Genomic DNA, 22,436 nt, shown 5'->3' with positions numbered 1-22,436 from the left:
AAGTGGATCCTATGACGGCTGTAATTGTTTTTTCACGATTGTGCAATTGTTGCGTTATCAGAGGCGAACGTTACGTGTGACTGAAAAACTGTATGACGCAATCGGTGATCAGAAATTCTAATTACAGAAATACTTTTTAAGTTTTACTTCGCTTTCCTTTTCTTTTTTTTCTGTGCATTGTATACATGCTCCAGGAAATTGCCGTCCGAAGAAACGAAATTCGCGCGCGTGCGCCACGGAAAGATAAACCATTTTTCCTCTCGCAGTTCCTCTGGTAACTGCGCATAGTATATACTATTGTTTCCCTATCGAGACCGCGGATGAAAAACAGCGAAGCGAGCGGAATAAATGATTACGAAATTATTCCGCTATTAAGTTTTCCGCTGGTAAGAGGATCGGGACAAAGGAGATTGTGATTCGTCGCGAGTACCCAACACGGAGTTTCCTAACCTCTTTGCGGAATTAATCCCCTCGTTCAATATTCCCGACCCGTATCCCGCGGTCTTTGAATTTTTCTTTTCGCTTTTCGCGTATTATGCGAGCACAGGCAGATGAAGAAGAAAAAGAAAAAAGGATAGTCGGTTCAGATAACCAAAAAGCTATGGCCACTTCAATAAGATTCCATCTCTGTCTCTACCCCCGCCATATTGAAAACGAAGAGGGTGATATGTTTTATACATATAGGATATGTCCATAGATGTCTCATGTCGGTGATCAAAAAAATACAACGGGTCAATGTGATCGATGCACCAATCAGCTGGGGGTTGAAAAGAAAGAATATTAACCCTTATAGTATCTTATACGCGTTCCGGGTACTGTCCAAAAATACCTTGAAAAATATGCAATTTTTGAGGTATCTATTAAAATTAACATATTTCTCTTAACAATGAAGATATTTTCACGTTCTTTTTAAACTTTATTATTTCTATCTATTAAACGTATGTTCCACTATATAAACCAATTTAAATAAAAATAGTGTCATCATATGTGTTTAAATTATGTTAAAAATGGAAAGCCGATATATCGACTCTAAGATACTAGAAGGGTTAAGCTTTTGTTATTGCACACGTGCAGAACGATCATTTTAGAGTTCCAGTTCGAAAGTTTAGGCGCGATTTCTACGGTCGACGAGACAGCCGCCATGTTTACGTCCTTCCTTCCGACGAGCGCGAGCGAAATATAGAAGCGATTTCCTTTGTTATCCAAGGCTGCGACTCGTGTCGTCGCGCGGTGGTCTCTGACGCCGTTGCCGCGCACATACTTTTCTTCCTTTTTTTTTTTATCTTTTTCGTTTCGTACCCACGATAGTGTTTGCTCTTGGTTCGAGAACGGTGACGACGTAATTGCGTTATTTACCGAGCGTCATGGCCGACCGTGTCGCCGCGCACGGCTGAAAGGGAAAACACGTCCGTGGCGCGCGGGAAAACACGGCAATAAAGCGCGTTGTTACGTGAAACCGTATGCCTGCCTGTCGTGGACGGTCCATCGGCGAGGTATTAAAACGAGATTAGGAATTCGAACGCATTCTCCGTTTTCATACGTATGCAAGGAGCGTCGTGCACATTCTCCGACCGCAATACGCGATAATTGCCATATCCTCGGCCGATTCACTGTATGCACGATTTCTGCCATCTACACCTGAGGAACAATAGTGCTTGGTTGGCACAAAAAGATTTTTGTTGTTTATAAATACAGTTAAATAATGTGAACGTGATTTTGACCAATGGAATTTGAGATTCTTTTTATACTGTTTGATATGCAGTTTTGAAATCAAGTGAAATGGACAAAACGCAATAGCACGGAAGTTGAACAATACCCTTTCACAGTTCGTGGTACCGTGTTATTGGAGATGTTGTTTGAAGAGTTCGAGAATAGTTTTGCAATAACGAAATATCTGTTAAATTGCTTGCGTGAAAACGATTTTTACTCCGGTTACCTGGCACTAGAACCACCAGCGGTTGAATATATGCTAAACTAAATTGTATATATACAGGGTGTCCAATTTAAATCGACCCACTCGAATATCTCCGAAACTGTTGACGATATTAAAAAATGTTTCAGATGAAAGTTAAGTGGTATTAGGTGGCACACGTGTCCACATAGAAAAAAAGGTACATAAAAAATAATGCTCCCTGATACCATTTAACTTTTGTCTGAAACATGTTTTAATATCATCAATAGTTTCGGAGCTACTCGAGTGGGTCCATTTAAATGGGACATCCTGTATATAATACAATATAACGTAAAATTTATAATGAATTAAAAATTTAGGTAAATTTCCACAAAAGCACCATTATGATTTTAGTGACTGTTCGCCTAAAGGAATTGAAACAGATTCCAATGAGCATCTTTTTAATCACAGTGTAATAACCATCCCAATGTCTTCATATAAAGTCGAAATTCCTCTATAATGTACATCTGTCGAGGATTAAGGCTCTGAAACGACTTTAGCTCTTCTGTCTCCCACTGAAAAAACTCGTAGCTCCGCGTGTAATAGCAGTTTTAGAAAAACCATTTCCGAGGATCCGATTACATCTGAATCCGTAATCATCATCTCGCAGAAAGCGCTAATTACCATGGCAAATAACGATAACCGGTCGCCACGTCGCGCGGTTGATCGTGATCCGAAGGATCGTCGCAATTTGTTTGGTCGGTGGAGCGCTATTGCGACCTTGAGCGCGCGCCCGCAGGCCCATCGGGGCCCGAGTTGAGCGCTCGGTTGATCTTGGCCCGACATTTCGACGTCCTGCCGGCGGAAAGGTTTTCGTGGAAAAATCGTTGCCCCGCCCGTGTTCCCTGTCGGGTCCCACCTTACTCTTTTGTTTTCGAATCGAGCCAATATACACGCTTCGCCGAGAGACTCCGTTCTCTCGATTGGATCCTTGTCGCATAATTAGCCAATGGAAAGAGGCAGACGTTAGCAATGAGAAAGAGAGAAAAACACACGAGAAATTGAATTTAGAACGGATTCCAGAACTCTGGCGCGCGATCTCATCGAGACTCTTTACCTTGTACCGGTTTTATGACCGATCTTTATTTCGTTACGTAAACCGAAATTACCCGCGATCAAAGGATCGATATCATCGGTCCATAATAGCCGATGCAAATTAATCGATCGGTTACTGTCTGTCCGTGCCTCGCGGTTGGGACATATTGTGTTCCTCGTTAATCCCTGCACGTCAATCGTGTATGTTCTGTGCAATTAGAATGGATTCATTATACACGGTCGATGGGAGCGTCATAACGTCGAATTGTGTTGAAAGCGTGATTCCTTAAAGACATGTGACTTGGGTGTAAAGTTATAATAGCAAGGTAAATATATTTTTACGGGAAGTCCCTTTTGTTACGTGAGAGTATTACAGAATATACAGTATAGTACAAATTATTGTCTTAAAAAATTACTTTGAAGTATAGAGTATAGATAGGGTGTAGAATCGCATGTGCAGGGTATTAGTAAGAAAATGTGGCAGAGAACATGAAGATAGGTAAAGCTCAAGGAAAAGGAAGAATTGAAAGAAAATTGTGATAAATTACGAACAGCGGCACGAGCAGAAAGCCTAAAGAAGCTTTGGGGATGTGTTAAAAAAGTTAAGGGAATTCCAAACGTTGTTATGTAGTTAGTCAGCCCAGGTTGGATTTAACGGTCAGTAAAGAATATTGTGACCGTAGGGAAATGACACCTCGTTTTCAGTGCTACGATAAGTATATACCCTCCACTAGATTGGTTTCCTTTAAAGACTGGCTCTGTAAAATTTTTGGAACGCCGAAAATAACCCTTTGCTCGAGAACCCCCTGGGTCAGACCAACAAAAGGATTTTCGGTTTATGGTCCCACAGGGTTTATTACCCCATTATATGTGGTTACCTCTAAGTGTTCAGGTTAAAGGAACAAATTGGGTAACTTATAAAACGACCAGTTTGTGGAAAAAGTTACAGAAACACTACCATCTATTGTATACAATGATTCTAGCAATAATACAACAAATAACATATGATTACGAGCCTGTGGATGTTCATACAGGTTTAGATTTTGAAAAAGTAGACATTTTCCATTGGATATTTTTAAATGGTGGAACAGTTCATAAAACCTCGTATTCGCTGAAAATTCTTAGAATCCACGCTCTGACGATTATTTATCGAAATGTGTCCGCGATATATTGTGTTTACGTATAGAAAGATCCACTGATTTCTGCTACCAGTTTCCGTAAATACCTTGATATTTACTACATTTTATGGACGTTGAGAATCGAGTGTCTTTTTGTTTCCCGTTCGCCTGGAACGCCCTCTATTTCGAGTCGAATATGTGTTTTCAGCGTGCGATATTTATTTACGGGTAACATAATAAGGTTGCGGTTACGCCTCCCAGCCACGATGTTTGATGTTTAAAAATTCCACGGGCATCGCCGGCTGGTAAAACACCCGGAGGTATCGTTTATTGTAATCTGGCTGCCACATGTTTTCATATCACGACAGAGATAAGCTGGTTTTGAATGTCCATCTCGTGTTCAACGAGAACTCGTGACCACCGCCGCGGCTGGTTCGTTTCCGAGTGACGCAAAACAGAGAAACAGGTTTTCCGCCGACATTCCAATTATTGCTGTTTTCCCCGTGTCACGAAATTTGCGTCGAAATACTACTCCTAAATAATTGATCGCCTCGCGCGCGCTCGTGCTGAACGTGGCTGTCTGTTGATTGATATATCGTCGCTTTAGTTCTTAATTGTTCTATCTCCACTAGGTTCTAAACTGAAAAAATTTTAAAGTTTAGGAAGTTTAATATTATAGAAGCGGGAAACTTAAATGTACTCTGAAACATACTCTAATATCAGCTACTGAATAGCTATTTTATTATCGACATAAATTTGTAACTGTTGCTAGTATTTGGGGATACAACCATTAAGAAAAAAAACTTACAATGTTTCGGAGATAGGACTTAAAAGAATATTTGTTGTTCTCTAGATTGAATTTTCATTATATTATGATGAATCTGTATTCTTTGGGCCAATGAGGTGCACGTAGATTAACTAAATTTTTTTGAAAAAATGGAGTTAGAATAGTTAGGAACTCGGACGATGATATAACTCCTTAAACAAATTGGACGAAAAAGAAACGAAGTGAGAGAACTATTAGTTCGCCACGATTGTCATCGTGGTGGCGCTGCTATCTAACCCGGAAACATATTTTTGGCAGGAAGTAATAGTTTCCTTTTATAGAATTGTAGCAACACTAGGTCTTCGTTGCAATGTATAAACGATTATACACTTCGCAATTTTCTATAAACGTCGATAAAATTAACCTTTCGATCGAATCTGTTAGCGCAAATTAGCTACATTTCGATCGAAGTTTCTTATTCCGTCCGCCATCTTGTTTTCTCCGTGGTCACGTGTATATCGATGAATATTATGCGTGTATGCAGGTACACTTATTATTTCTTCTGCACACTGTGACTAGCAATTCGTACGTAACATACCGATCTCCCTCGACAATGCGTTAATATTTCATACACGGTGATGAACAGTTCTTTCTCTCCGTGGTTTACCATCCTCCGAGAAACGCATATAAAATTCGGGCCCTTCTTGGCGGCCGACAACGCGCGCGCGACGAAGGAAGCCACATCCTGGAAACGTCGAGACGCGATAAACGACAAAAAACGATCGTCGAACACGTCCGTCCAACGTCACATTTACCAAATTCCGTGGCGACGAGAGTATTCATACCAATTCCTCTTATCTGCGATGGCACGCGATGAAGGACAAATGGATCCAAAGCTTCAACAGAGAGTTTTATCGAAGCCGTCCCGGGATTTCAAAGTCCCCCCCCCCACTTTTTCAAAGGCCTCCCAAGTTTTTCAAAAAACCCTAAAGCCGTTTCCCGACTTCCACGAAGCCGCCAGAGAGTTCTTGGCCAGACTCCAAGGCGCGACGAATCGTGGAGAAGCTGGCGGTCAGACGACAAACGGCGCTCCACAGGTGTTTAAACTTAGAACGCGCGGGCTAATTAAGATCCTCCAGGCGGACGCGCAATTGGGAATTTCACGGATGCCGGGAAAAACCATTTGGTCGCGAATAAACTCGCTCGAGAAGACACACCAGGCACACTTTCGTTCTTCGGGGGCACGCTGTTTTGCGACTGTTTTCTGGCTCGCGACCGATTCGTCCCTGATTTTATAATAATACCGAGCCTCTCCCTTGGAATTTTGTTTTCCAACCGTTTTGGGTCAGACAGTTAACCCTTCGATGAGCGTATCTGGATCTATTTCGACCCATATTATGGTGTGCAATTTAAGCCAACAGTGTATATTACATCTACTGACGTTTTTCACGAGGATATGCGTCTCGAAATACAGTAAATCATCGATGATCATACGTCATCCCCACCACTGGGGGTTTGACAGGTTCCACGGGATCCTCCACTTAGTAATGGAGTTGATGTCTGAATCCTCAGCGCTGAGGATCCTCCGAACACTCATCGATGATTTACTGGATGCTTCGAAATGGATGGAAGGGTCCAAATACTGACCCAGGTATCGTTGTGTATGTGTAGGGTCTTTAACACGTTGGTTACCACCATATGGTTTCAAAAACGTTCGTCACAGACCATCACTCTATAAGTCCACATCGTCCTCTTCAGTGTAGTGTTCTTTCTTTGTAGATTAGATATTAACAAGCTAAGCGCCATTTGTATACAAATGAATACAATATATTCTGGCCGCATAGGCCCCTGTATTATTAGTTTAGATACGGTGTCCTTTATTTAAGTTCAGCTTTTTTTTAGTACATTGGCCAAAAACAACATAATTTTTTACATGATGCCGCTTAACGTGTTAAGGATACACAAAACAGAGATAATGAATAATATGAAATATAGGTTTATATTGCAAGCAATATTCTGCTTTCATCAAATAAAGTATGTCCACTTAGAAATTGAAGTGTCACAACATATCGCTCATTTGATGCAACAATGACATAGCTTTGAACGATTAGTATACGAAAATGATTGTTATCTGTACTTTTTATCGGTTGAATCCTGTAATTGAGCTTCCAAAACTTGCCACGTTAAGACAGTCACTTTCATATGATGTTCATACAGAAATATGTATAGCAATCAGAATCGTTCGTACGATGTAATTTATTATAAAACGAGTGAAATCCATTCCTCGATCGATGTATAAGTCTCACCGCAAGTAGAGGACCATTAATCGAATTAAATTGGACCGGAGACTCGAAACATCATCCTCGTACGCCGACAACTGTTACGCAAATAATTCCTTCCGTGCGGACAGCCTCGGGGATAATTCGTGTTTTCGCGGCTAGTAAAGACATCCGCGCATTAGTATAAATCTTCGGCCAGGGTGACCGTCACGGATAAATCGGCGACTGCGGGCGTTAAAACGGTGGAGAACTTTTCGGACCATTACGCGATTCCAAAAGAATGCCGCTTCCGTCGGAGGCCGGAACAATGGAGAAAGTCGTAAAGACACCCCCTTTCTTATCTGCTCGACCATAAACCTCTAGGGAGAGATCGTTGCGCCTTAAACATCCAAACTTGCCTCGAACGTTTTCTACGGGTACGTAAAACGCGTCAAACGAGATCGATATTGGGGGGTGGAGGGGATATGTGTATATACACCAGGATTCGGATCCAGATGTTGCAGTTCGACTGCTTTACCAACCGAACAACACCCGTAACAAACACACGGAGTACGACCTGGACATCATAGATTATGATCAAATATTAGTTGGACATTAGAGGTTATGTTCAAGTATCAGCTGGGTATTATAGGTGATGTTCAAGTATTAGCTGCACATTGTAGGTTATGTTCAAGTAGCAGCTGGACATTATAGGTTATGTTCAAATATTAGCTGGATATTATAGGTTATGTTCAAGTATTAGTTGGACATTATAGGTTATGTTCAAATATTAAGACGTTCAACAAGTATGACGGGGCTTTTTGATACGTTTTTTAATTAATTGACATCGCTGATCTTCGATGACGTAGTCGGCGTGTTAATGGAGTATTGAACGATGTTTATTGTTCGTGAAATACGAACTGACGAATTTGATTTTTTTGGGAGGCGGGGGGGGGGGGGCATTTCGAGAAAAATCTATTTTCAAATATGGCTGAAAAAAATGGCAAAAAGGTCAATGTGCCATCCAGAGAATTGAACGAGGGCGCGGAAATCCCTCCCACCTTTTTCTTCTGCTCTCTGTCTCTATCTCTTTCTCCGTTCCATCTTGTTCTCTCTCTGTCAAGCGCACATACTCGAAATTCGAAGGTTATTTTTAGCTTAGGTTTCCTCGTCGCGTATGGCCACGAAGAGCAGAGCGGCGTCGGCAGGCTCAGTGTAAGAGAGGCGTCGGTGGAGGACGCAGTGGTGACGAACTCTTTCGGACAGTGAGAAAACGAAGACGAGCGAACGAGCGCGAGGGAGGAGAATCGAGAGAGTGGCGAGAGAAAAGAGAGACGATAGGATATAGGGGAAGGGAGGCAGGCGCACACCGACGTCCCGAACGACGATCCCTCACGAACGAACGATCGACTGAAGTTACTTTTTTCTACTTTAAACCTCACCCCACCCCCCTCATCCCCTCCTTTCATAACCCGCGCGTGGAGACGACGAGTTTCGCGCTGGTTCCTTGGATCCCATATTCCCTCCCGTTCATTCCTTTTATTTAATTTCTTTCTTTCGACGACACGAAACGAACACTGAACGAATAACCGATACCTCGAGCTATGGCAGCCACCGCCATGGATCCAGTCGACATTGCTAATATCCTCGCGCAGGAACTGCTTTATCAGCAGGTAATCCTTCATGTTCGTGTTCTCCAGACATTATTCTTGTTTTCTTTACTAATTAAGCCGAGGCCTTGCGTTTCGTCCGTGGTTACATCACGCAAAGTGTCTTTTGGTTTGTCGTTGAAAGTACAGAATAACCACGGAACGGTGGAGAGTATAGAGATTTATAGTAGTTGGAGGCTAAGAAACGGAAAAATGAAAATGGAGGCTGGGCTACCCGCGTGTGGATCCTTCGTTTCTGTTTACCGTCAAACAAACGGTCCTGTCATTAGGCAAGAGTTGAAACAGCTGCGCGATTTATTTGGAAAAGGGATAGGCTACTCGATTTACGCGGTATTTTCTAGTTTGTACCAACAAATAGATCCAGGCGTTAAGTGGTCGAATATGCTGTGCCACATGGCCCGGCGAGAACCCGTGCACGAAATCCTGAAACTCTAAAGTCGGATGATTAATGGCGACGGTGTCTCGAAGCCGAACGATAAAGTGTAGAAACATTTGAAACAATAAAGGAAGACGAATCGTCGGAACCGGTTGAAATTTGGGGTCTCGAGATGCGACGACTACGTCGTAAAACGAAAAAATTTCGACGATTCACGAAAAAATTGCAGCGTTCGCGCGCGCGCGTGTGAAAGTGGTCGGTTTAAATTTAGAAAGTCGCTTAGAGCACCGTCGGACACACCGCTTCTATATGCGAGTTACTCGAAGGCTGACGTGTTCGCTTTATTGTTGACGGATCGTCGACACGAGAGATAACCCCCTCGTTCAATTACATTGCGCCTCCGTACAAAGTAGCCTTCTGTACGAAGAAAACAGTATAAAGGACCTCGAGGAGGATCGAAAGCTATCGTCTAAAATAAACAGGCCACTTGGCAAGCCTTCGACAAGCGGTGTTTCATTCAGTGGGACCGTTTGTCGAACGTGTGCGAATTAACGTCCGGTTCCAACGCTCGGCTGGATCCTACCCTTTCACGCTTGATCGCTAAACAATCGAACGTGTCTGGAATCCCATTTAATTTGTGCAATACGGTTCACGTTTTCTTTTAATTATTTGTGAATCAGATCGTGTACCGTATAATTTTCTACAAAGAACCACCGTATAAATAAAAAAAAGAAAAAGCAGAAACGCACCTTCCTCGTGGTTCATTCGAGGCACACCGCCGAATCTCCTAGCGTCATCGAGGGGCAAAGTGAAGAAAAAAACGACATGGCGGACGACGGCGGTGGGTTTATACGCCGAATGAACTTGAAAGAGAAAGTCTATTCGCCGCTTGGGAACTCGCGTTATTGAGCCCTGTTAACATATGCGGGAGCATTATTGCGACGCGGGACGAGCAAGAATTGTGCAATATTGTGCAATCACCGTTGGAAGTTACACCCGCTTCGGGTGAAACAAACAGATCGTAAATGAACTACGCGGTGCGTAGCGGACCCATTGGTCGAGGATAATTTTAAATTCGGCTGAAACTACACCGGAGGAGCACCTTACGAGGACGTTCTCGCGAAACGAAAAAAAAAGCAACGTAAGAGCGTTCGGACATTAAAGGTTGTGACGTGTGTACCAGGCTTAAGAAGCAACGTACACAAGTGAAGGACGAGGTGGTCAACACACCTTATCAACAAAATCAATCGGGATGCATACAGCAGCAATTGTTACTACGAAAAATCATATTTACAATGCCATTTCCGTAAAATTAACGTGAATAAACGCTGCATAAAATAAATTCTTCACACTCTTGGAAATCTCCGCAACATAATGAAGCAACAATCCAAAAAGAAACACTTTATAGGAAATGCTACGAATGAAGATCGAGAACGAGGTGATAAAAAGTTTCCAAGATATATAACCCAAAGATAATCTACAAAATAATTTGTTAAAAAAGTGTATGCGCGGATATTTTCACTCACCGCAACGAACACGTGCCCCAAGCAAGCCTCCTGTTTCTCAGAGAAACGGAGTACGAAATATTCCACGACACCCTCGAAGATCGGCCATGAACGCATATACGAGAGTCGCCCTACGTCCGATTGGGCGTCCGATTACAATTATTTTATCATGGCGAGCGTTTCCGAGGCGAGCCTCCTCTCTACCGAGAATCTATTTTTCGCGGGTATAGGGTTACGCGCACGTGCGGTCGATGGAGGTCCCGGTACTCCCCCTCCCCCTCCCCCGTGTGAGGTTCGATTCGCTCGTATCTCTTTTAATCATTTTGTTTTTCATCCTCCCTCCTTCCGTGGACTTTTCTCCGTCGGCAACGGGGAAACTCACGATTGGTCGGTGTCTGGCGGGCGGTTTCGCAACGATTTTCTGGTCGCCGCCGATATCGCCCTTTGTCCGTCGCGCGCTAAACGCGGGGCCAGGGCAGATTAAAACGGCGGACGCCGTTTTATTTATAGACGCGGCCGTGTGTGTGTGTGCGCGCACGCTCCTCAGAGGACACGTGTTCTCCCTGCGAGTGTAAGCGCGCGCGCGCGCTCGCCTCTTGCACGGCCGTTTGGTGTCGCGTGTACAAGGAGTGGGGGTGAGGCGAGGAGGGTGGACTTGCAATCGCGAAACTGAGGATGTGCGTGCATGCCAACGTCGCGGCGGGGACTTTGAAGGAAAAGAGCGCGGTGGTTTATGAACTGGGGATGTTCGATTCACTTCAGAGAATCGATTCGAGGATCGAATAATCGATACAAAAATCGTAAAGAAAGATTTATTCCCTATTAAAACGGGAAGGAGTTAAATAGGATTTAGAAATGAAGTTAGTATATATTTGAAGGTTTGAAATCAGTTGTTTTCATAAATACAGTTAATGACTATAAATTAATTAATAATTTGTTCAAGCATACGAAATTTACCTTTTTCCCTTTTTCTAACAAGTATTAAATTCATTGCTGAGGTGTTAGAAGCTTGAAAATTTGGAAATCAATGCGGTATTGTAATATTTTTTATGTGAGAAAATTAGGAAATGGAAGAAAAAAATGGCAAAATCTTATGGAATTTTTAATATTACACTAACAGGTTAGCGTAATATTTAAGTCTAATTTAAAACGGAAATGTTTATAATATTGACAACTTCCTCTGCTTTTTAATCAGACAGTAAATCCTCAGTGAATGTTCGAAGGCTCCTCTGCACTGAACATGAATTATTTCATAAATTAATGGCCATATGTGACAAACAAATATCATTGGCTTCAGTATTTCAAGCTCTGTCACTGTGATAAACCTCATTAAAAAGGCAGTATTACACCTAGGATCTACTGTAGCGTCAATCGCGCGTCTGACTATTACTTACTACTTCTACTTACGAGCAAGACAGTGGCACGGTGTTGTTGTTTCTAGAAATCTTAACATCTAACTACTACCTTCGATAATTTTGGAAAAGTAATTATACCATAACCACTGTTAATATCTATAAACAGCACCATAAATAACAATAAGCAGTGATTATCAGGCACACCTCTGCATCTCTGTGTTCTTCATCGGCTCCAATGTCGCGGGGATTAAAACAAATCACTATTTCCTCCCCTCTCTGTCTCCCCTTTCTTTATTTCCTTCGTTATCTCTCTGTACACTTCCAAATGACCTCATCGCCGCTTGATTGATTTCGAAAGATTCCTAGAACCTCGACGATAATTGAAATATCATTCTCTGCGGTCGAATCGCGCGTCGACGATCTAAAACCGTTGATCGATCAACGTATTCTCGTGGTCCCCGTCCACTTCCAAGCGAGAGAACAACCGCCGCAGAATTTCCCCTGGTTCTCCGCGAAACTGAAAAAAAAACTCGTGATTTATTAACCGGCCTCCGGCGCGACTTCGAAAAATTACACCGTACCCCGGCATTATGGAACGCGCACCGTGCATACCGCGCGCATCCTGATAAGATTAATGATACTGCGTGCCAGAGATCCGAGAAATGAGACGTGCGTGTATGGCTACTTGTACGGACCGCTTGCGTGCGACTTTTTTTGGCCACCAATGGGGTCATAGTATGTACCACTGACTGTGGTTATGGTCTGCATAGTACTCAGGCTGGTATCCATCGAGTAACGTACAGAGAGTGGTCTGTTTCTGGCTCTTAGTGTAATTACTAAATTACACTACTTATTACTAGTAACTAAATTATAGAATTAAAAGATTTCATGTAAGTCTTTCTTTTAAAAAATAACCCCTTTTGGAGTAGGGATGTTCGATTCCGATTCGATACTTCAGAAGATCGATTCTCTTGATTAACACGTCGCTGTTATGTATAGCATGTATAATACTGGCCAAAAGTATGGAACTAGAGTTCATGATTGATGGAGGAATAACTCATTATTCTTTTGCGATAAAATAAAAGTTACGGAATACATATACAAATCACTTCCCATCAGTTTTAATACGTTACCTTCATCAACTCTTTGTAGAATAATATTGACCTTTTTCTTTAATTGCCAGACCTGGTCCTATACTTTTTGCTGTTACTGTATGGGTTATACATGCTAGTGATGTGTTACTTAAAAAATCGATCTTCTGAAGAATCGAATAGGAATCGAACATTCCTATTTTGGTTCATTGGTCCGTTACTTATTGAGAATGAGTAGAAACGGTAACGTAATGATCAGACATATTAACCCTTCACGATCCTCTGGGTCTTTTTATGGCACGAACGAAATTTTGCGTTCAAATATCTCCGAAATGAAGGGACCATTAGTAAAACAAAATCTTTTACACCTTGGAGCACAGTTACCGGGTCAATTTGGACCCGAGTGTTTAAAAGCCGTATAAATATCCAGACACAAATGTCTCTACGAATATTAAAAGCGTTCGTACTTCGAGGGTTAACATTCAACTTTAAAAATTATTGAATTTTTTCAGATTTTTTGAAAGTTTATAAGATACAAAAAAAATAGGTATGGACTTAAAAGACCCAGCGGGATGACGAAAGCAGTAAGAATAACGGAGGCCACGGAGGGTTAAAAGTGTTGTATTCAGTCTCACGTGGGGAACAGTGAATATTCAAATTCGATTTCTCTGCGAAGCAGCGTAAAACTTTGACTGATTAGTTTTTACTTTTTCACGAAGAATCACACCCCTTCGTCGACTATTCTTTTAACGCCCATATCCTTATATCGTTATTTAATAATTATGAGACTGATTCATATATTCTATCTTCCCATTTTGAAGTCGAAAATATCGATATTAGCCAAATCTATTTTTCTCACTTTTTATTGATTTTTAGAGGGAATACTTGAATTTCTCAACTGAAAACGTAAAGATATACTTTACATCGGTGAAACTACATATCTTTACTGACACAAATGAGATATTAACCGGTGATAAAATTTGACGCATTTTTAAAATGAGCGTTGCACCAGTGCAACACCGGGCGTTAAAACGTTAACGAGTAGATTTCCTTGTAACCAGGGTAGATAAGTTTCTATCAGTCGTTTAGAACTTTCTGCTTCTGAGAAGATTCTTTAATTGTCGAATCAAAGCGTTGACGGATCGATCGTCCACGCGAGAACGAGCGGAAGTTGCGGTTTCCAACGATCTCTCTCTCTGTGAGGCATTGTTATGCAAAATTCCGGTAGCTACGCGTAAAATGAGCTGTCTGTCGTCTCTCCGTCGAAAGTCGTGACGCATTCGTCGGGCCGCCGAGGCATTGACTTGTCAGAGCCTCTGCACAGGCACGTCCCGACAAAAATGTTTCTCGAGTTCGCACACTGGCCGGGTTGCTTTGTATCAGCGAGCTAGTGTCCCCTCGGTCGTCGATTCGCGCCCCGTAAGGTGAACGGCCCCTGATGGTCAACGAATCTCTCTCGTATAATAATCGTGGCCTAGTGAGTTTCTGAAAGATAAAAAGCTACAAACAGCGCCGACACTTCCACCTCGTCAGTCTTGATTCGCCTACGTGACATCAATATTCTTGCCAATTCGAAACGTCTTTTTCTGCCATTTTATTAGCTCCGACGATCCTCGATCGTACACACGACGTGATAAATACCATCGATACACCACCTGTTCGCCGTTTACCTGATACTCAATTGAACGGCATCTGTCTAATTATTTTTTTTTTGCTTGATTTGCGTGTTACCCGATTTATGATTTTCACCCGAAGTTTTCATTTTTGAACATTTCACAAAAGTTTTGGTAATTAAATGAAAGAGTCGATAACTTCACTGGAAGATGTAGGGTGAGCAGAAACGAGACAAGTTAACTTTGTCGTTCTCGGACGACAGGTCCAGTTATAGAGTTACAGACAAACATTAAATACCATAAATATTTGGCATCGTGGCGTGATTTTATTTTATCGATGGAGAATTGCAACTTTCGACGCAAAAAAAAAACAGTAAAAAGTTATAGAAATTAATGAGGAACACATTTTGAGTTTCTAAAGTATTTCTAAAGTACCGCATAAATATAAGAGCAAATGTAGGAATTTCGTTCGCTTACGTATTTTATTGGGCCCAAAATAAAGTAGAACTTGTGTTGCATCTGATGAAAGTGTTTTGTATTTTGTTGTGTATCACAGAGTCTTGTAGGCTATAAAACTATAAACGGCCATTTACGATTTTATTCGTCCAATAATTAGTACAGCAATGTCTCGATGAGTGCGACGTACTCGGGTCTACTTCGGAGCACTGATGGCAAGACGAAACAGTTTTGATCGGTTCCACAGGGGGACTCCCCCAGTGGTGGGAATGACGCCATTGCTCGTGTCGCATTCATCGAGGAATCACTGTACTCGATGCGACTCAAACCACCCAAAACCACCGTTGACTCGCCTAATTTCCACAATCGGTGCTCTTTACCTTCATCGAGGTGAAGCATAAAGTAGAACACTCCGAAACGCGATTATTGACGTGACACAGGAACAAGCATACGATCGCCTTTCGAAATTTCTCGCGGCTGATTAAGACGAAGCCCAGTGATCGTGATTTCGATAATCTTCCAGCGCAAACAGAGCGACATCGACTCTCGATCCCGTAGATAAACAAAATCCGTTTCTTTTTTTTTTTTCTCTCTTTTTCCTGAAAGGGTAACCGTCGTCCCGGTTAGGGCCACACCTTTGTCGCCTCGACGAACTTTTTTCGGAGCATAGGAAGCAAATACGAACCGACGATAGGCTGTTCCCCGTGGCAAACATCCGCCCCCTCTCCGACCGCCCCCTAGGTTTATCAGGGAACAGCGAGGGAGGGGGAGCGGCGGCTTCAATAACCAGCGTAATAACGAAATCGCTTTCTCGGTATCGTCGGCGTCGTAAATTTCGGATCGTGCCAAACCAAGAGACACCTTGTGCCCGCAAAAGACGACTTCCAAGCGCGTATTACCTGATTTATACGTGCGCATCAACCGAGGCTGCAATAAATTGCGGTTAACTCGACCCGAAGGTCGGGATGACGGATTAACCCACCCCCTTTAAGGCGGGCATTTCTGCGCGCGAAAAGTTTTGACTCTTTGACAGATGGAGAGAGATATTAAAGGGATATTCCCACTCGGAGTAGTCTCCAGACGAAGGAACTTGTAGTTTTTCGTACATGTTTGTTCACATTTCAAGAAAGCACAGTAAAATGTTTGTGCAATTATCTTTTATATTAACAAAGTTATTACATGTTTTTTGCGCGTGTACCTTGAAGGCTTAACCCTTTGCACTCCGAGTAATTTTTAATATGACCTACCAGCAACTCTGAGTCATTTTTACTATGAGCAACCAGCTACTCCAGGACTATTTAATTTTAACACACAATTATACATGCAATGTAACAGTAGAGGCCCCCATGAAAAAGTGGAGAATATTTTAATTTTTAAATGTATAAGAATACAAAGTTGCTTCTACATAGATTTCGCCGCTGTCGCCGACATCGGAGTGCAAAGGGTTAAAGATTAACAAACGTTAAACCAGTAGGTACTTCTGTCAGCGCAAGAAGCATTAACACGTTGAACGCCACAGTTTTTGCTCTTGGTACAGATAAGATTTGTTAATCAACGTGTTGACAAATACTAGAACGAAAGCAATTCTATTGTTACATTACAGAGGGTGGTTTTGTGTCTCCTTAATATCCATAGAATGTGTTCATAGACTTGCAGTCTACGAGGTGGATGACACGTTATTTTGAAAGTCGTAGAATTTGTCAGGACCACCGACACCGGAATTCCAGAAACCGGTGTCACGCGGTAATGATTCGGTAACGCCTAAGTTTATCACCACGGGGGCATTCCTCGACTTGTTGCGCTCTGCGGCGTGCAAGATCGGCTGGGTGGGCCGCCGAACTTTGTGGGTGGGTGATTACTCCTCGTCCCGTTCAAGTCGCCGCTCGCTCTGTGGTGTCCGCTAAGTAATTTTAGCGATGACACCCGGGCCAGATGCGGGGTGCCGCCGATTATACACCGTAATTCCGCGTTAAAAATATCCTGGCGATAAATTTTCGCCCCAAATGTGGGGAACGGACCATCTGGGGGTCACACCAAAGATTCCATTTGCACAGAGTCAGCAGCAGCGTTCAAAGGTTACAAATAACGCCGGAGAGTTAACGCACGAAAACCATAAAGAAGAATATTTATGTTCATGGAGTAGTAAAACATGGTTTCTTTTTTTTTTTTTTTATCTATTTTCAATTCTGAATTTTGCTCTTGGTTCTCTTGCTCCCGCTGGAGGAGGATCGAAGTCGATCATCTTGATGCATAGGAAGGCTGACAAAGTAGCAATATGGATGAAACCTCTGTTAGGTTAGCTCCACTTTATGGTTCTCGAACAGTTAATTACACAGTGAACTTTTGAAATCGTTATACAACTGTATTTAATAAATAGGAATATATTAGTCGTTGAGCATAAGATAAAATATAATTTTGATTTTACTAAGAGCGTACGAACTATCCTTCTATGTAGTTATGTTTCACTATTCCAAAGCCATAGAATATTTTCACGATCGGTAGAGACTCGCAAAGAAGAGATAAGCTACTGTCCCAGGAAAGTAGAAACGTTGGAATTTCTCTTTATTCTCCTATTTACAATATGTTTACATAGACATTCGACAAATTAGATTTGCGTGTTGGTAATTATTAGACAGCGGGAGTTTATGCATTTATAATATCTCCTAACTTGCAAAATGCAATAAGGTAAAGGTTTTGCTAAATCTTCATTCAGGCCCACAAAATGACCAAAACTGTATGAAGTCCATTCTTTCTATAAAAACGCTATTTTACATGTTCCCAGTGCCAACCCTTACGGTAAAAATTATTTCATTCTAAGTCGTTCAATTTGTAATATAATGTAAAAAAGATATTACGTCCATATCTTGTTCCGAACCAATCAATCTAAAATCCATCACACAGGGGACTTAATGCACTGTTCACCATTTCTACATATCGAAACTACTCTGTACTCTGTTCAATAGTTCGAAGGCAGCAATTATTTCTCGTTGAATTCTTATTAAACGGTTCCCAAGTTACAAGGTGTTTCCACCCTTCATTTGCTCCCCTCCGAGCTTCGAAAATTTTCCGTGCAATGCCAGCGCGCACAGTCATCAAACACGTTGTTCAAGGATATCCCACGAGGAATCCACAGAACAACAACGTTCGATCACCAAGAGATCGAGGCTCGGGTCTCCACGGCGACGTCTTCGCGGATCGACCTTCGCTAACGATCCCGTACACGGATCGTAATTTTAGAAATGATAGCGCAAGCGACAGGCTTGTACGAGACGAGGTTTGCCCGCACGAGCGCATGTGTCTGTCCCCCTCTGTGCGTGTCCTCTCCTCTCCTTATGAGCGCGAAGGACACGCGCGCGCGGCATGTCTCTCCTTCCTGCGTCCTTTTGTGCTTTCTGGGAAACGTCGAGCGCCGGCTGTGGTAATACGTCGCGCCGATTGGCCGTCGTGATAATGGTGAACGCGCGCGAGGCTGTCGCTACGTGACCTGCGATTCGAGCCGAGTCATTAATATCATTGTAAGCTGGACGTGCCGTGCACTTTCGTTCGCCGGTGAAATCCGTCCGATGACTGACAATCGATTTTCTATCGCGGTGCTGCGTGACATCGGACACGATTGGCCGCGATTGAAAAACTTTTCGAGGCGCAGAAACGCACGTGCACCTGACAGACTTATGATGGTACGTTTCTTTGGCAGTTTAAAAAAAAAATTGTAGGATGAACCGTTGCTTGGGGTCGGATTAAAACGGTGTGACGCGTCGATTCACCTTTATACAGTAAATACTTGATAAGTGTTCGAAGGCTCCTCGGCACTGAATATTAACCTTTTGCACTCGACTGTCGCCTCTGAAGCGACAAAATGTATGGAAAATTAGAAATTCCGAGTGGAAAGGGTTAAATATTTTATTAATTAATGGCCACATGCGGCTGAAATAAATACCATTGATTTTAGAATTCCAAGCTCTATCATTGTGGTAAACCGCGTTAAAAAGTCAGCGTTACACCTGGGAAGTTACACAATAGGGATCCTCCAATAGCTTTGAGTGGTGTGTATAGTGCCGTTTAGATCCTATATCGGCCATTTGGCAGAACTACGTTGCTAACAAATGAATTGTGTGGGTCTCATTGAGAGACTTGTAGAGATAGGTACTATATGTATAATGTCTCTCATTTATTTGCATTAGGATCATATCTCTCAAATATTTAGGGAACTGTTAGCCTATAACTTGTTCTACACATGAAATCACTGAATACAGATTGGACTAATTTCAATACACAATAATGAACATCAATCTCATTATCAGTTATCACAAATAATGGACGGCTCATTTCAAGTACTTGCCAAGTACTTGGTATCGATCAGCTGTCCTCGAACCTGTAAAAAGAGTATGTACAAGGTTCAAAAGTCTACTTATAAGTAGTTCATGTTCGATCAATCGTCCTCGAGTAATATTTAAACCTCATTCAAGATTCAAATTCACGCTCGAGGGACAAAAAGAATCGAGGTACACTGAATAAATAGTTCAAATATACTCTTATCAGGGTTTCCAAACGTTCGCCTATAGTTCAGGAGTCGATACTGCTTCCATCATGCATGGTCACCTTTCCAATCACACTTTGCTCGATTCTACTTTGCGAACACAATGTTCAACTTCCGCGACAATAGTGTATTCAGATACCAAATCTCCCAAACGGCACTCGACTTCTATTTTCGGGCGTCGTAGCAACCATGATTGGAACGTGCAAACGGAATTCGTAGATCATCGATTACTGGGAAAGGGTATAAATCGTTAGGAACGTCGCGATAATTCGTCGTAATTTTAGCGATGATGATGTCCGACGATAATGATGCGCATACCTTGAAACGTGATTCCCCCCCTCCCTCGGACGATCTATCTGGCTCGGGCGATAGCTTATCGGCTGTTGGATCACGGATATTTTTATCGAAACATCTCGTCGGATTAAGCCTCCCGCGATATCGGCAAGGAGGAAACGATAACGCTTGCCTGATCGTGTACATGCCTTTCCATCTTTGTTTATTTCTTATTTTTTTTTTTTTCTTCATCTTGCGATCGATCATTGCGCAACGCACGGCGCCCCCTTTTGCCTTGGAACGAGAGCGTTCATTGGAATCGATTCGAACAGCGTTGCTCAACCGACTCGTCGATAATACGACGAACTTCTTCTATCCGGCTCTAACATAAAGAAAAACGGTCGCCTAATGCGCAAGTGGACTTTCGAAGGCAATCGCGTACCGCGGCGCAGCTGCCAGCGAAAAACCATTTGTTTCCCAACCGTTTCTTGATCTCGCGTCGCTTGCACCTGGCCAACCCGAGTGTTTACGCTAGTGCACGATTCGCCGAGCTGCGTGCACACCACCATACCACCCCGTTCTTTGTACTCTGTGGGCACCGGCTCCAACCCGAGTGTTTACGCTAGTGCACGATTCGCCGAGCTGCGTGCACACCACCATACCACCCCATATTATATGTACATTCTTTGTACTCTGTGGGCACCGGATGCGATAGATAGTATTATTGGACTATTAACGGGGACGATGAGCACTTTTCGAGGTTTGATTTCTCACGCCAAGTATCATTTGTATCCCTAGAATCGTTGATTCCGTTGAGATTTCTATTTTTGACATTGCCTCGAAGTGTTTTTTCTTTATACGATATCGTATTCCGATCGGTAAGAATTTTGTTGCAGTTCATGATTCTCTATGGGGAGAATAACCTTCGTAGGTCACAAGACTTCTACCTTAAGGTATGGCCCATTTGGGCCCACTATATCAGAATCTTTATTTCCAATATAGGGGATGGAGGGGCAACATGGAATTAGATATTATATATTATATTCCTAGTAGATTGAAAGCATACATAGCTCGTTAACTTTCACGAGACTTGTACCCTCACGAGCAAACCCGGCTTCCGCTAGGGGAAAAGTGGCGTTAGGGAAGAGCCTATCACTTGATCTCGGAAGTTACTGAAATTTATGGTAAATTAACATTCGGTTTAACATTTATTTTATTGCTTGAAATACATTTACCAAGCGGTACGAAGCCATTATCCCTACGCTACTTGTTGCCCTAGCGGAAACTGAGTTTTTTCGTCATTGATTACGGTTACCCCTGCAATTATTGTGGTGGTGAGATATGGTACCCCGCAATATTTTCATCGTTAAAGCTTTTATGTATACCTGTACCGATAAAACAAGCCGATTGAAATACTAAAAAGTGGAGTCAAAGAACGTGTGTAGTGAAATAGAAACCACACTCTACTAACCCATTTGTATCATTAGCGTATATATACGTACAACTTTCCTATATAGTCACTATCACGGGAATGTATTGTATATACGCATGTACCAAATATTACGTCTTTTTATACTTTGAGATATTTGTAGTTCATTTAATAAAAAAAAATTTCATGTTCGAGGCCTATTTTTCATTTGTTTTCTTTCCAAATGATGCAAATGGGTTAACCAATACAACTAGCAATACCGCCACGGTATATCCCCAGCCAGTATGGATGTTGACCTCCGACAGTTATCCAATTGTAAAGTCTGAAAAAAAATGATAGGATATCCCAATTAACATAAATCTGTTGTTGGTTGTTGCAGTTGGTATCCTTGGACGGATTACACAGCGGAGTGCCGACCAGAACGACGCCGACGCTGACGCCGACGACGCTCCGCAGTATCGAGCAGACGTTCTTGGAGCTGACCAGCGAGTCAGCGTCGCACAGTCGCGAGGCCGGGTTCGTGCCGCCCCTGGTCGAGCCGTCGCAACCGACGCCGGCACAAACGCAAAACACGACGGCGCATCACATAATCGCCAACACCGCCACGAGTGCCGCCCCCGTGGCACAGAGCACCACCACCCTCGTGGAGGGCCCTCATAATCAGACGGAACCGCAACAACAGCAGCAAACGGCGAGGCGCAACATGGGCGGCAGAAGGCCCACCAGAACGATCGGGATGAGCCCGGAGGAGGAGGAACGACGGCAGATCCGCCGGGAGAGGAATAAGATGGCAGCAGCACGATGCCGCAAGCGACGAATGGATCACACCAATGCCCTGCTAGAAGTGAGTTTACGTTGTTTTTCTGTGTGTTAGAGTAGATTGACCCAGTGACGGATCCAGGAGACTTTCTTATAGGGGGGTGGGGGGTGGATATTTAAAAGTACATAGGTACATTTTTTTAAATCATCTTTTATATGTGTAAGTAACAATATTGTTATATTC

At 42.7% G+C, this 22,436-nt stretch overlaps 1 protein-coding gene across 3 annotated transcripts in view; it reads left to right on the top strand.

Moving 5' to 3' along the window:
• Positions 1-22,436, top strand: part of LOC107194981 (transcription factor kayak) — a 50,289-nt gene that overhangs the window by 25,649 nt on the left and 2,204 nt on the right. For 2 of the 3 annotated variants that reach the window (XM_015584711.1, XM_015584710.1), the window contains exon 2: positions 21,813-22,277. In XM_015584711.1, coding sequence (XP_015440197.1) covers positions 21,813-22,277 — 465 coding nt within the window. Of the gene's footprint in view, positions 1-8,338; positions 8,802-21,812; positions 22,278-22,436 lie in introns of those variants that run through there. The other variant, XM_015584712.1, reaches the window with a different exon arrangement.

The sequence above is a fragment of the Dufourea novaeangliae genome, unplaced genomic scaffold (assembly GCF_001272555.1).
Source record: "Dufourea novaeangliae isolate 0120121106 unplaced genomic scaffold, ASM127255v1 scaffold8, whole genome shotgun sequence".
Lineage (NCBI taxonomy): Eukaryota > Metazoa > Arthropoda > Insecta > Hymenoptera > Halictidae > Dufourea > Dufourea novaeangliae.
Note: the sequence above shows the minus strand (reverse complement) of the source record. Positions and strands in the feature narration are given on the sequence as shown.